General features: G+C 40.1%; 1 protein-coding gene across 1 annotated transcript; it reads right to left on the bottom strand.

Annotated features, from left to right (window-relative positions):
* Window positions 1-433: 433 nt before the first annotated feature.
* On the bottom strand, window positions 434-4088 carry LOC141747815 (14 kDa phosphohistidine phosphatase-like). Its single transcript, XM_074598585.1, has 3 exons — window positions 3712-4088; window positions 3120-3244; window positions 434-674 (listed from the first exon to the last, which is right to left on the bottom strand). Exons 1-3 carry the CDS (start codon window positions 3839-3841, stop codon window positions 582-584), a joined length of 348 nt encoding a protein of 115 aa, XP_074454686.1. The 5' UTR covers window positions 3842-4088; the 3' UTR covers window positions 434-581.
* Window positions 4089-16392: the final 12304 nt, after the last annotated feature.

Raw genomic sequence — 16392 nt, 5'->3', positions numbered from 1 at the left:
TGATCATTACTTGTGTGGAACAAAAATATTGACTTTTCAAAACCATGGAGTAAATAAAAGATTTAGAACATTGGTAAAGAACTGTAACAGTCAACCCTACCCCAACCCCCCATTTTTATAAACTTGTGTGAGAAAGAAGAAAAGCCTGAAAAGCAATAGAAAATAAAGGAAACAGAAAATACTGCAGTCAAAAGACCAGGGAACAGGTTTGGTCCTGTGGTGTTTAAGCAGATGGCAAAATCCTACAATGTATCAGTGAAATGGGATTGGATGAAAAACAAACTGGAGGTAAGATGATGTGGGAGCATTTCATTAGATGGCATGTCAAGAAGAGCAGGAAAAAGGCTTAGAACTGCACATTCTGCACAAAGGAATGATCTGAAAAATTAGATATATCTGAGGATTACTAACAGCATTATAAATTAGAGCAGAGTCCAGTTTACTCCAGATTTATGGTAACATACAAAGAAGACACATTCAATTTTATTTATTGTAAATAAATTACAGAGTTACCAGTTTTGAACTGCTTGTTGTGTTGATAAGTATTTTTTCTTGTCATTTATTGTCATCTTTTCTTGTCATTATTTCTTGTCATCTGACCATGTAATTTCATAATCTGTATACACTTTTTTCAGTATCTCTACAGTTACTGAATGATCTGCTTTTCCATAGCCCTGCAAGAAAGAACAAGTGCTTGTAAGACATGTACAGAAAGTCCACAGAACCAATGAGTTATCGTCAACACAAATCAGGCAGTTATTCGATACTTGTAGTAGCTCACGTACAAATCTAGGTATACAAATAGAGGTTCTAAAGAGTTATTCTTTCTGTATCAGGTTAAATTTTTCTGTTATCCTTTCCAATTCCCTCACCCTCATCTGTAGAAAATAAATGAGATAAGGTCCGTCAATCTCTAGTAATAGAGGATGCATTTTTCACATCATGATCCCTCCAGTAAAAAGCTTCTATTAAAATGTTCCCAACCCCTCAGCTACCATATCTCTTGAATGTTCTTTTAAACCACAGTGATTACACTGACACACTTGAATGTATGAGCATAAAAACAACCAGCTTGACTCAGCTGAAGGAAAAGGGAATAAGCCACCACACATGTGAACATTTGAGTACTCTTCTAGCCACTAAAGAAATCAGTCTTCATGTTTTATTTATTTGCCATCTTGCCTTAGCTGGTAATGGCATAATTTTAAATATCTGTTATTCTTCAGTCACTGCAACTCCAAACTAATGCAAGGTCAGATGACCCATCTGATTTTTGACCCTCATTTATATCACTGATCACAGTGTTCCTCTTTCACTGAAATTTAAGAAAGCTGGGGTAGAAGGCGCCTTTCCATTATTGTCTTACATGACTTAAGTTATCTTCATTTCTTATTTCAGAACTACAAGTTTTTTGCTGTTCAAGAGCCTTTACCGCACAACAGTGCAGTCTTCTGATAAAAACCTTTGATTTACAGGTTACTTTCTTTTTCCACTGATATTTCGTGTGAAACATTTAACTCGGAAGGCTGAAAAGAGCTCAACATTGCATTATCAAAACATGTACTCTTATTCATCACTGGCTCTGCCCCAAGAGGAACAGCTTAAGTAAACCAGCATTTAAACTACACGTTAAAATTATCGCTGCATTATAAAATGCAAACTTTTCAAAAATACCAGATAATATAGTTATGTCAGAAACACAGCAGGTTTATACTGTCAGTTGTAAAGCAACAGACCTACAGATCACACTTGCACTTTGAAGACCCCATCCGGCTTTGCAAATAATAGCACAGCATCTTACTTCAAAAGTCAATGACTTTCTCTGGTTTTTGTAAAAAACCAAGACGATGCCATTTTGGAGTCCGACAACAAATCTCCCACTGAAGAGAAGCATTAAACCCATGTAATTGATATACTGACTTCTGATCTGCTACTCAGGTCTTCTGAACCTCCAGGTCTCTGCCTGACAGAAGCCCTCATCGTAATAAAACTCTGTTTTTACCTGGTGCTCATCTGTAAGCATCAAGGTACCAAAAGCAGAGAAACAAGGTATATTCCATGCACATTGCCTTACAAGAGGAGGAGTTGATCACTGTGCCTAACACTAAGTTGGCAGATGAATTAATAATAAAGGCATCAAAATCTAAAATGCAGTTATGATGGGCACAAGACTTATTAGAATAAGCATTATACAGTGCCTCCCCATGCCATATAAATCCTAAAGGGTTCTTTTTTTTTGCCTTATGATTTCAGGTGGCAAGAGTCATCTTGGAACACAAGTAGTACTAACATTTAAAAATGCTTAACACATTCAAGGCCCAACCTTCACTGCTCATCCAGTTAAGGTAAGCAGATTTGAAATAACCATCACTTTCTATGAAAAATTCAATTAACTTGAGAACTTTATTCTTGTCTACACTAGAAACCTAGTAATTTTACTCACAGTATTACTACCGAAGTAGCTACGCTTCATCACAGAGCAACACCAGAAACAGATTACAGCACATTGGCTAAATTCAAGAAATCATTACCACTTACTGAGTCTTCCATAAAGGAATATAACTTACACAGAAACGTAACAGGTGACAAAATGCACTAGCTTCCATACTCTTGGAAGTTACTTTTATTCCCACAAAATGCATTTATGTGAAACTACATCTTCACCTACTAAAAATTCACCACAGCTAAACTGGGTCTATGCCTCTCACCCACCACACATACAGAACATCATGCACAATTTAGCCGGTCAACTACCAAACCAACATTTTTGTTGGCAAATAACAATCCCACAATAGCTGGATCAAGACCCCGGGGCTACATATGGGCTATTTCTGCTCTAGCAGTAAGACTAACAGGTTCCGAGTCAAGAAATGCTAACATCCAGTTTTAGTCTTGATTATGACTTAATGCTGATATTACTCAGCATTAAGTTATTTGTGCTTTGGTCTCCTGCCCTTAAAAACAGTGTTTTTCTGATCAATCTCACAAGTGAGCCAGGCAAGTTTTCCAGTTAATGTTTACACTAAGATTCAAATTGCTGAAAGCTGCCATGCTACAAAACAAAAATCCCAGAACATTGGAGGCAAAATGATTTGAAGGAATACATGAGATGCACTTACTGTAGAGAGCCCAAATACCCTAATTTTCTTGTCTTTGCTATTATGGTCGATTTTCCCTCCTCCAAGGCACTTGCATTCATATCCCAGCTTTTCCATCTCAGGATTTACTTTTTCAAATATGTGATCTGCACAAGAAGAATGGTTAGGGCCATTAAAATAGGCACGAGGTATCAAATACTCTAGAGCTCTTCTTTTTCAGCTATTTTCCACTCATTTTCCTCTGGTTCCCTTCTTTCACCTGCAAGAGGGGGACGTTTCTCTTGACAGACATAGGAAAGCTGTAATTAAGGTTCTCTGTTTCAGTCTTTTCACTCAGTTAATACATCTTGTTCTCCTAAATGGGCTTTATCAGGTTTGCAAATGGCACCTTGACAGAGATATTGACCCCCACTTTTCATGTTCACGCGAGGCACCTATAAGGGGGAAAGAAGGGGCTTGCCCGCTGACACCAGCCACCGCAGGCCGGCGGCGCCCCCACGCCTCAGCTTCGCTTGGGATCCGGCGGCCATGTCCCGCACCTGAGGGACGCTGCCGGGGGGGAGGCCCCGCTGCCGGTCACTGCCCCCCCTCACCCTCACCGCCTGTCACCCACTGTGGAACTCGGCCGCCTTGGTGCCGCGGACGATGTCCCGCTGCTCCTCGCCGCCCGGGCGCTGCAGGCGCACCAGGATGTACTTGAACGTGCCCTCGGGGTCGATCTCCACCTCCCGTACCGCCGCCATGGCGGCGCCGCCGGCTTCTGAGGGGACGGCGCCGCGCGCGGGCGGAGCCACCACCCTCGGCGGCGGGAGGAGCAGCCGCCGCCCGGCCGTTGGTGGTGAGGCGGGAGGAGGCGGCGCGGGCGGATTCTCCTCACAGGCTGTGAGGGGAGGGCTCGGTGAGACCGTGGGGGACTCGTGCAGGTTGCCCGTTGAGGCCTTCAGCGTGTCCGTGCGCCCCTTCCCTGGCCGCCATGACGCCTCCCCCCCGGCTGCCAGAGCTGGGGCCTTGCGGCGGGCACCCGCCATCGCCGGTCTGTGGCGGGGCAAGGCAGTTATACCAGGGGAGTGAGGGCCGTGGAGAGGCAGATAGCTCGACTCCTCAGCATTCTATAGGTTGCATTTTATAGATACTAAATAAGAAATACAGATTTGCCTCCTGTTCCCCTTATTTTATGGGTTCCACTTGAGTTTGGCAAGCTCCACACAGATTCATCACAAAGTCACAGATGCCTAGGATGAATGGGATACGCCAGTTCACTGAAGACTGGATCTAGGATACTTACTAGAGGAAAAAGAGTCGCTTCTTTGCCACATTGAAGTAAGAGCATGGATGTGCTCTCTCCAAGAGGTAATAGGCACATTTTAAAGACCAGAAGTTTTTTTTAAAAAGGTTTCAGAATGTTTCCACAAATGAGTTTCAACATAGCCACATCTTTTAGGTGCTAACGTGTAGGCTACTTTCAGCTGACCTATTAATGTATGCAAATACTAGAACATTCTTGACATGAATTTCTCCAACTCTAATGTAAAAGCTGCCTAAATACAGGCATTATTCTATATAAACTAAGATTAAATGCAGGAAAAACATTAGAAGAGCATATCATCTAAATACAGTAGAGGTGCTTAAGATATATATAATTTCTTTATTAGAATTCAGTTTGTGACTTATTACTTCATTATTAAATTTATTTACTAAGCTTCTTTATTATCCATCCTATATCTTATAAAAAATTCTAATATTTTATCATTTTAGATATTATTGTTTATTACCTTTTTGAGCACTGAGTAGCACCATCACTGTGAGGAAAACAACCAGAGCCCCAGTAACATAAGCCAAATCCTCATTATCTGTATTTTAGGAGAAGAGATGAGAAGGGCTTTAAGTACAAACCAAGCCCACCATCTCAGCTGTTCTGGATTTGCCAGGGTAGGCAGGGAAAGTGATAAAATCTGTGTCTTAGTGCAGTGCCCTTTCAGGTCATAAGGCTGAGAGAGTTTTGTGGAGCTGAGGTGATTGCTTTGTTTCATTCAGTAGTAAAGACCTGTAGGATTATTGTAGTGTTAGTTCTTTAAGTTTCTTTCAAGCAGTCTAGAAGGTCTGGTTTTGTTTTGGTAACTTTTGTGTATACGGCTTATTCTTTGATTGTTTTGTCTGCTAATTTAGCCAAATGCTGATACTCTTACGTATATTTTCTTGAAGCTTTAGGATTAAGAAGGCTTTACGGAGCTTGCTTGTTTGAATGAACCTTGCCTTATCATTTTAAACTGGAATAGGATACTTCATTCCCTTAAGCATAGATGCCTGTTGCGTGCTTATGGCCATGGAAAACTTTATTGCCCTATTTCAGTTATGATGTATGGAAGGAACTAGCAACAAACAATGGTAGCACTGATGAGCAAGAACAAGGATGGCAGAGGAAATACTTTTGGAATACCTCAGTTAGAAGCTAAACTTTAAAGGAATTTGTCCTCAACAAGGAGAGCAGGCATCTGGCTTGACCTGACACAAGTTTGAGCAAATAAGTTTGTAAGTTAGTAATAGGCAAAGCAGAACTTTGTCCCATTCTGCTTAAGGCTTTTGTCTTCCCGAGCACCCACCTTATCCAAAAGTATTTTCATAGGTCATGTTGAGGTATATAAAAGGTTTGCGTTGGCTTCTAGGCTGAAGACAGAAATCCCCTGCTGTTGGCAGTAATTGTTAGTGTGTCACTTTGTGGGCCTCAGGGGTCCAAAGAGGATGGCATGGGGCAACAGGGGTTTCAAAACAGAGCCAGCCTGCCTGCAATAAAACTGCATGGAGGGACTTTCCTTTTGTAATGGGATTACTCATATCTGACTGTAGCAGAGAGTTTGGCATTATTTTCTGAAAAATATGTTTTTTTTATTTATTTATTTGGCCAAGTGACATCTTGTCTCTTCACAGTAATATCCTAAAAACATTATTCTGAGGAAAAGTATTATAAATATCTCAAATGTGGAAACAATGAACCAATGTGGTGGTAATTAAGACAGGACAGTAGATATTTTTCTTGAGTAGTTGTAGCCAGACCATAGGGGTAAGTGTTGTGAGTATTTTTTCCTCTTCTATGTTACATATGGGTCTTGTTTGCTGTTACGGTTTGCAGGCTTTGGACTGGACCCAAATGACTATAAAGTTGCCCTGCTGTTGTTTATGCACTTCTTATCATCAGATTGTTTTAATCTACATGGCCTTGTAAAATTCACCTGTCCTTACATTAGATTGGGATGTGCCAATATTGCAGTGTATGTTGCAGTGGATTAAACTGTTGGTGTATCAGCATTTGTTTGTCGATGTGACAGAATGTGTGGTTAGGCTGTTGTTAGGCTGAATCTGGGAAACCTCAACCAAGTTACTGGTTGACCTAGTGCATCTGAACTTGGTCAAACTTCTCCACGTATTCCAGCAATTGGAGAGATTAAAAAGAAGCAACAAAAACATTTGACATGATGTGATAGCTGGGTGTAACTATTGTAGCTATCCCAGTTCATTTTCATAGAGGTATGAGATTTCTTGGTATCTGTCATATTTTTATCTTCTAAAAGTACTTTCTGAGTGTCTTGAGAGGGATAAAGCAGATAATAGCCTTGGGTTCTCTGTTGCATCCCTTCTGAGAGGGTCCTGTGACTATGCTTTTCTTGTTTAAAAACCCTTCAAAGTGTTAATAAGTGTCAACTCAAATTGTGATCATGACAGAGATATCAGTGTTACTATATTCCTACAGGTTTGATGTAAATAGGTGGAGAACGGAGACACTGTGACCGTTCTTGCTGAGGGAATGGGTTCCTGTGGTATCAAGTGAAATATTCTCCCTGAGGAGAAGGACTTGGGGGTGCTGGTGGATGAGAAGCTCAACATGAGCAGGCAATACACACTTGCAGCCCAGAAAGCCAACCGCATCCTGGGCTGCATCAAAAGAAGCGTGGCCAGCAGGTCGAGGGAGGTGATTCTGCCCCTCTGCTCTGCTGAGAACCCACTGGAGTACTGTGTCCAGCTCTGGAGCCCTCAGCACAAGAAGGACATGGACCTGTTGGAGCAGGTCCAGCAGAGGTCCATGAAAATGATCCGAGGGCTGGAGCACCTCTGCTATGAGGACAGGCTGAGAGAGTTGGGATTTTTCAGCCTGGAGAAGAGAAGGCTCCAAGGAGACTTTACAGCAGCCTTCCAGTACCTAAAGGGGGCTACAGGAGAGATGGGGAGGGACTCTTTATCAGGGAGTGTAATGATAGGACATGGCGTAATGGCCTCAAACTGAAAGAGGGTAGATTTAGATTGGATATTAGGAAGAAATTCTTTACTGTGAGGGTGGTGAGGCACTGGAACAGGTTGCCCAGGGAGGCTGTGGATGCTCCATCCCTGGAGGTGTTCAAGGCCAGGCTGGATGGGGCTTTGAGCAGCCTGGTCTGGTGGGAGGTGTCCCTGCCCAGGGCAGGGGGGTGGAACTGGGTGATCTTTAAGGTCCCTTCCAACCCGAACCATTCAGTGATGTGCGTGATGGAAACTGCTGATACAGCAGATACATTCTTCTTGTCACACTTAACTGCATTTCTGCTGGGCTCTGTGTGGTGGCATGAAGGCTGTGATATGTGTGTCTTGCTATAGTAAATTTCTAGAAATATTTTTCTTCCTATGTGCCCCCACCCTCCAAGAAAGTTCAGGAAGTGAGTATGGATACTGAGCATTCTTTTTGAATCTTTTTCCCAAAGTTTCATATTTTTTTGCCTACTCAGGTGGACAAACGGTCTTCAAATAATCTTGGAGGAGGTTTACACTTGTGAGTGCAGTGCCCTTAAAAGTTAGCTCTGGAGTGTTTACTAGATGTAAGCAGTAGTTTGACACATCAAAATACTGCTACTTTATCTTAAGCCTTTATATCCTCTAGCCTTATACCACTCAGTAGCTCGAACTACAATTCAGATTAGGGTTTTCTTCTGAAAAAACTGGAAACTCTGACTTTATGTACATGGATTGTTACATGAATATGCTAGTTTTTCAACAAATATGGATTCTGAATATAGTTTAAGGAATCCAGTTATGTGCCAGTATCAAACCTAACAGCAGAAGAATGTGCTAAAGGCATGCCAAAAAAATGTAAAAATATTCAAATCGGTAGCTTAAATGTGTTATGAGCAAAGCACAGTGGGTAATATAAATGCAGCTGCATTTTATTTCTATCAGTCCAGCTAGGGCAAGCATAGAATATCTGCAATAAAACAGATACAGTACTGTTGTTACATCAAGTGGTAGGTCTGTATGAGTTCCTGAAGCATAGGAGGCATAGTGCAAGGCAGGTGTTGTCTTATTAAGGATTTCCAGAGCAGTTCTGCCTGGATATCCATTTCTTACATTTGACCTCTTTCCCTTCTCTTCTTGCTGGGAGTATACCTGAGGCTATTGTAGGACTTACATCTGCAAACTGGATTCATAAAATCTTTGCCATAAAAGCAGAAAGGTTGAGTGTCTTACTAGCCTTCTCTTTAAATATCATTGAAAAAGCTGTAATGTACGAAGCAAGGCAAATCACTGGAGGTTCTCAAGATGTGTTTGGACAGGGTGCTAGATCTTCTCATTTAGGCTCCCTTTCCCATGGAAGGTTCGACCAGTGATCTTCTGAGGTATCTTCCAACATGGGCTATTCTATGAAATTCAAGTGCTAAGGTTACTGAAAGAGCAGTGAAAAACAGTTTTGTTTGTTTCTTTAACTTCAGGTGTGTGTGCTTATGAATGTGTAAACGTTTTCAGGCATGCAAAGATTAAATCCTTACAAAACGAAAACCCTGGCAGTTAGAAGGCTCATAGCTTCTCCCTCCATTTCTCCAGATCACTTCTGTAGAGTCAGTAACAGTATTTTTCAATCAGACTTGAGTCATGAACCTACTTTTAAAATTCAGGCAAAGCACTATGTACAGCATTTCAACTCCTCTCCGGGGCTGAGTGGGAGGAGTTCAGATGAGACTAAATTACATTTTGACTCACACTGCAACATTCAGATAGGTTGAGTAGCTGAAGTGACTCCTTTCCCTTGCATTATGTTCTGTGTTTTACAGCCTTCAGCTAAAGTCACTAAGTGGCATAGTCTAGTGTGCAGTAACTGATGGTTACAAATGATAACACCCTGGCTTCCCTTTCTGAGTAGCTTACTAACAGAAAGGATCCCTGAAAAAGCCAGGGTTGAAAGCCCAAATGGGCTAACCCTCGAGTATGATGTCTTATGAGGTTTTCCAATCTTTTGCTAAAAGCTAATTTGTCCTCGAGTGGAATTTTTGAGAACTTGTTATTGACAACTGTCCCTTGTTTTGTCAATTTGGATTGAAATGAGGGATGGGGAAGAGAAGGTGAGGTTGTGCTGCAGCTGTATGTGGAAATATCAAAGCCAGTTGTAACCAAACAAGTTCAGGTAGCAGAAGCTATCTGCCTGCAGAAACACAGAGTTCAGATCTGACTGGCTTACTGTGCCAAAACCCAGGATCAATTTACTGTGCAGATCTCAAACCTGCTATTTCTAGCTGGCTTTCAGTGCCCAGACTATATTAGTTAACTTGCATGACAACTTAAAGGGAAAAAACTGGGTTGTGGTTAAAGATCAAATGTAACATTTCATTTGAGAATAAGCAAAAAACCTGCGAGCCAGGAATATTTTAATGTCAAAACATCCCCATATTTATTTTGCAATTTAGCCTCTGAACAGCAAGTGACTAGAAAAGGAATATTAATATTATGCAAATGTGTTAAATATACATTGTGCTGCAGTGAAGCTCACCATGGGATTCTCTCAAGCCATTATGCCAATCCAGGTTACCAGAGTCAGGAAAGGGAAACAATCAGTTTGAATTCCAGCTTTATAAATTTTTCCTTTTATTGAGCTCTTTGACAGGAGGGCACAAGGTGTAAGGATATGTTTGGCCCATTGTTGTATTACAGGAAAATATTAAGAGAATAATTTTGAAGTAGGTAGTTTCCATCGTGTGTAACTCTCACACAAGAGAGAAAAGAAAATGAGGATTAACTTTCAGCTGTACTTGCAATTTTTTTATCCCAAAGTGAGAGTACGCCCTTGAGTTGAGCAGAAGAATGCCTAATACACTGATGCAAATGAAATACTCATGTGAATTATGACTATCGTGGACATCAAAGATTACAGGTCTGCTCTGCTGCTTGGCCTACTCATTTAATAGTCTTTGAATGAAGATTTTCCTTCAACAAGTGTTGGTTAGCAGCTCCTCAGATTAGCAATGAAGACAGAACAAATGCAGGATAATAACATTATCTGTCTTGGTATTTGCATCTTTTGGATCTGTGTGTGTATAATCAGTTCAGAAGCCAGAGTCTTGGTTTGTGCACTGAAGCTTAAGAATCCAAGCCATCTTTCAGCATGCAGGAGTGTAAAGGACCTCTGCTGGGTCCTTTATACCTTGCTTTCATGAATAATGCTCTCATATGATCCCTTTCAGAAACTGAACAAGATCTGCACGAAAAACAAGTTTTTTTTGTTCTGCTACTCATAGAAGGCTGTTTTATAACCCCATTGCTCTGCTGGCTAAAAACTTCCTCCTAATTTCCATTCTACGTTTACTCACAGATGGTTTGTATCCATTCGGGGTTTTATATCAACTTTATCATTTTACATACAGAAAACTTCTGATCACCTTCTTTACTTCTCTGGTACAGAGAGTCCATCGCATCCTTTCTGAGCCTTCCTATCTACTTCCTCTTCCCCAGACTTAAACACAAATTTCTAATAGGCATCTGGGAAGGTATTTCTTTAGAGGGGACTTCATGTAATATTTCTTCTGTTTGGACAGTCTAGAGGTTCCTACTAGGAAGAAGCGTCATTCTCCTGGCTCTTCTTCTTAATGGCCATAAATATCACCCACCTGTCATAGGATTGCTGGTCTAACCCACTTTGAAGTACTGAACACATGCTTTCCACCCTAGAATTACCTTGGTCAATGAAACCAATCTGCTGGGTTTGTTTTTCAGGGCTCTGCTGTCCTTTGGTTGTCTGTCCATGCCTTACAGCATATGTTGGGGGCACGATGAAAGCATCACATGCAGGTGATGATTCCAGAGTCCCAGCTGTTACTTTGTGGTCTGTAGAGATGAACAGTGTGAAAGAGTTGTTTAATTGATCAGAGTTCACTTCTGTGGGGTCTGTAACATCCTGACTATAAGGGCCTTCCAGCTGCAGCCATTTTTCTTCAAGATGCATTTGTATTCATGGAACGGAGATATGAGGAAACCGTACGTCCCTCCTTAGTCACAGCGTTGGGAGTACAGTTCCCTAGGTAAAAATCAGAATGAAGAAGAAAAGATGGATGGGAAAAGTAATTATATGAAGTCTTACTTGCAGAATTCTGGATATAAATTGAAGGAAAAAAAGTAGATTCTTTCTATTTCTTGTAGTGACCTACTAATATTCTTGTCTGTGGACTGGTTTAGCTACAGCAATAATTCTGCTCTGAGAGAAGGGACATCACATGCAGAGCAAAAGAATGAAAAGCTGCTTTCCCAAATGCTGGCATTCAGAGAGTGCCGTGGTCAAGGAGCAGTGTTTGGTATACATAGGAATGTATTCTTGTTACTCCATGTTACTAAATTACATACTCTAGTAAGTGAGGGAAATGCCTTTAAAAGGGCATCCACACTGTTTATTTCAGGGGAAGAAAATTGAATCCTGCCTTAGGGGATAGAAGCAAACCATAGAATTGGTGGTTTAACTCTTATTTTGTTTATGTAGTAGCTAATGGCATAACCTGAATAAGAGATGAAAAATTACAATACCATCAGTTTTGTTCTGAATTCTTTTCTCATTGCTTTAAGCATGTAAGCAAATATATTTGCTTTCGTTGTTAACAGCGAGTGGATCTCCTTTGACTTAACCTTTAGATAAACCTTTGTCTGTCTTTGACTCTAGAGGGTATAGACAAACTGCACTCCTAATTTACTTCAGGTAGGCATAAGTCTGGATCTTTCATTTTGTTTTGACAGTAGGGTAGCTTCTGCTTTGTGTTTTATATACCCAGTCTAACATTTTTTGCTTAGAAAAAGTACAAGTAATCTGAACTGTTAACTGCTTGAAATAAGAATGATGCGTGCAAGCCCAGTATTATTTTATAGATGATAAATGACAATGCCTTCACTTCCTGCTGATCCAATACCTATTATGAAAGTAATCTTTGCTGATTATGACTCCTGTGGTCTAAATAAACAGACTCTGCTACTGATTGCAGTCATGTGTGGCTACAGAAGATGAGTAAATGCCTACTGATAAATGAGAGGGAAAACCCCAACTAATATGCACCAGGAAGGATAAATATAGAATCAATTGCTTAGGTTGGAAAAGACCCTTCAGATAATTGAGTCCAACCGTTACCCTCATACTACGAAGTTCACCACTAAACCATGTCCTTAAGTGCCATGTCTACATGTCTTTTAAATACCTCCAGGCATGGTGACTCAACCGCTTCCCTGGGCAGCCTGTTCCCTGCAACTCACCCTTCCAGTGAAGAGTTATCAAGGGGGTGGAGGGCACATGCTTTGCATTTGAGAAAAATGACTTTGTGGATTGCTTTTTAGGCTCAAATATGAAAGCGCAGTAATTTCAGGGTAGGTGACAGACTCACCCTTCCTGATGAGTCAAGAAATCTAGAAGTGGCAGAAGAGGAAAATCTTCACTGGAAAGTTAAAGTATTGCTCTCAGGCCCAGGAAATAAGGAAAGTCTTAATGATTTTGACACCAGTTAATTGGAACTTTAAAAAGCTTAGTGATGCTGATTTTTGTCTGGAAAATGGTAACATTGAGCCATATAACACCATTGCTTTCAATGTTAGTGATGAATTTCTTTGTTCTTGAAAAAACTACTATATGTATCAACTAAAGTACCCTCCACTAATGATTTTATGTTAAACACAACTGTACTAAAAAGCAATTACTTGTCCAGCTGATAGAAATAAACTTCTTGGAAGTTCATGGACTTTATGGTTGTGGCAAACTTGTGGTGGAGTGGCTAGAATGCTTCTGAAAGAGTACTTAATTCAAGAACTTCTGTTCTCTCATGGTCTACTGACTGAGAAAAGTGATGAGTAGCATGAATGATATGTGTTTGCCAGCTGTTCGTGGGTCAGGTTTAACTTCTCAGTGCTGTGCAGTTGTTCCTTGTACTTTGGTCTTCTGCTTTGAAGATTTCAGATACCAAGTGGTAAGACCTCATTCTATAGAATGCCAGTAGGTTTGGTGATGGACCTTTCTGCTTCTTGGTTTTATAAATGTTATCAGACAGTGATGACAGTCTCTGAGGCTTGGCTTTAAATACAGAGGTCAGTATCACCAAAGCACCAAAGATACATGATCCAAAACTTCTAGATTCTTCAAAAATGTGACGCTCTGGTTTATGATCTGCTGCAGATAACACTTGGAGAGTTCATTTATGGCTTGTTTCCTAGTAAAAAAATAAAGGACTAAAAAAAAGTACTGGCCTTCTCTAAAGCTTGCTTAGCAGACATTTCTTGCTAGAGCAGTACAGCTTCTGGGGTGGGCAGTTTGGACTGAAAACTTATGGAGAAATGTGAGAAATTACAATATTGAAGTTATAAGGTGCTGTATTTAATGATTAAAAATTTATTGTTGAACTTTGCTTTAGCTGTGTACTCAAACACATTAAATATTGTGTCCATTGATGTATAAAAATTATTTACCTGAAACTGACTTAAGCACTGAATATAACAGACCTGAAGCTTGGAGTTCGTAAACTATGTGAGGTGTATTAGTAAGGAAGTGAAGCTACTGCCCTTTTTGTAGTCTATCCCTCATAATACTGCAAATGGAGAATGGAAGGTCGTGTCAGCACTCCATGCTACTGTTAGTTCACATGCTACCCAATAAGTCAAAACAATATTTTCTGGGAACAGAGCTAGGCAGAAGCTAAGCAAAGAATTTGCAAAACAAAAAACATTTCTTGTGATGACCACTTTCACAGAACCAACCACCTACTTAATCTCCTAATCCTGAAACTTCCTCTCACTCCTCTCATTTGCCAAAAGCTGTAACTGTTCTCTTCCTCGGAGCCGGCAACCTCATCAGTGGCACATCTGGGACATCTCACCTGCTGAGAGTAAGGGTCTATGGAACAGACCTGGACAGTAAAATGAACAGTGCTGGGTCTATGCATGGGTTATGTAGTTCTTCTTTCTTACACGTGTGTGAAGGGTGGCGAGGCTTCAAGAGATTCTCTGCCATAATTTCCAACAGTGGAATTAGAAATAATCAAGCTCTGCAATAGTAGAATTAAAAATAATCAAATTCCATCTGCAACTGCAGACAGCCAAGTATGCACAATGCTAAGACCAGCCCCGCTTTTTTCTTAACTCAAGGTGCGAGTTGTTTCCTCTGCTCCTTTGTTCTGTTTCGTGTTTCAATGCACTGAATCACACCTTGCCAGTGCAAGTGGTCCTGGGCCTCAGGTTAAATTCTTGAATGTGTATTTTTGCCTCTTTGGAGGAAATTGAGCAGTTGAGTCACATCAGCGAGTTCCCGAAATGAGAAGCGGAGATAAGATTTTCTGGCTCCTGAGGTTTCAATCCAGACAGAGTGGAGACTGACTTGGGCAGCCTGAGAAATTCCGGCTTCTGTATTGCCTGCCTTATACTTAATGAGACACAGAGGCCTAGGGATGAGTACGTTTTATGGAAATTATCTTTTCTTCCCATCTAGACCTTGGGGAAAACTTGTGCCTTAGACCTTTTGTCTCTGAATTTCTAAAGAATTAGTGTTTCAAGCTCTTCTCCAAACAGGAAACACCTTCACTACTGGCACCAGAACTCCTTTTCCCCTCAAGGCTGGCTAAAGCTCTTACTCTTCCTTTTCTACTGAGTGTTACTGTGGGTGAAGATGGGTTTTTTTCCATGACTTCAAAATTTCAAGTAGTTCTACAGCTCTTTGCCATGGGATAAATGTCTGCTATACAAACTATTTTGATATAAATACTTACAAAGTGTTTTAATTTAGGAATGACAAATATAGCTCCTAGAAGAGAGGTGGAACTGGATTATTCAAAGGTACTTAATTCTGTATTTTTGTCTGTTGACATAAACGCATCATTAAAATATTTAAAAAAGAAGACTTAGAAATATGTAAATGGAGGTATAATCTTATAATGTAGGTAAAGAACCATTCTTTAAAACAGACATGGAAAATTAATCTCTGTCTCTTTCTATATGTCCATAGGTACACATATATATTCTGCTTACCTGAGATCTCACCATATTCTGTATTTGTATTTTTGTGATTTCATCAAGTTCAACAGAGAACTTTAGATAATCTAAAATAATTTCCTACTGCATCCCATTTTCATAAGCTATTGATAAAGGTATTGACAAATGTTTCTCAAATCAAGACTTAAAAATCTCCAACAGAAGGCTGGACTCTACAAAACTCCTGTTCTCACATTTCATGGCCTCCTTATTTAGAAAAAATTCCTTTAAAACTTTTTTGCTACAGATCAATCCAACCACTACTTGTTATGCCCCAAGTGAACATAAAGAACTGTTGATCTACATGCCTCATAGGTACTCTAAAATACCTTTTAGGTTTTAGTAGATTGTATAGATTTCTTTCCTCTATCATCCATTTCTACATAAAACAGTTAAATGCATTGGGTGTTTGCACATGAGCCACATTTTCTGAGCATGTGTTACTTGAACTGTGATCTGTGGAAAGCAGATAGTTGGGAAGATTAGATCACTTAAAAGTCAGACAAGCATTCATGTATGTTTTCAGGGAAGCAAACAAAATGTGGGTGTTCATAAGAAAATTAGTAAATCTTAGAATCTTTTTGGTTTTGTTATAAAAACAGTGCAGGGTGTCATGATTGTATAAGATGGTCCTAGTTTCTTTTCAAAAAGAGAATAAAACTTTGATCTCATTCTAAATAATGTATTGACTGTGGTGCTCAGTATTTGATTATATTTTGTCTGCCTGTAGCTTTCTAAAATTGTGGTACTTAAGATTAGGTGCATTACACCAGAGGAGATTTGTCAATGGCAGATTGGATGGAATAATTGCAAATTTTGTCTCAAATAATTTTCGTTTTCCTATTCCTACATAGAACAACAGCATTTCCTATTTTTAAAAATGACAACAAATCATTAACCCATATTGAATTTGTCATCTGCTATAACTCCTAGTTCCTTTTCTACAATTCTCCTTCCTAGCCAGCAGTTTCCCATTTTGTTTCTATGTTTTTGGGGGTTTGTTTTCTTTTGTTGTGTGTTTGTG

Source organism: Larus michahellis, chromosome 8 (assembly GCF_964199755.1).
Source record: "Larus michahellis chromosome 8, bLarMic1.1, whole genome shotgun sequence".
Lineage (NCBI taxonomy): Eukaryota > Metazoa > Chordata > Aves > Charadriiformes > Laridae > Larus > Larus michahellis.
The sequence above is the reverse complement of the archived record's forward strand: the minus strand, read 5'-3'. Positions and strand labels throughout refer to the sequence as shown.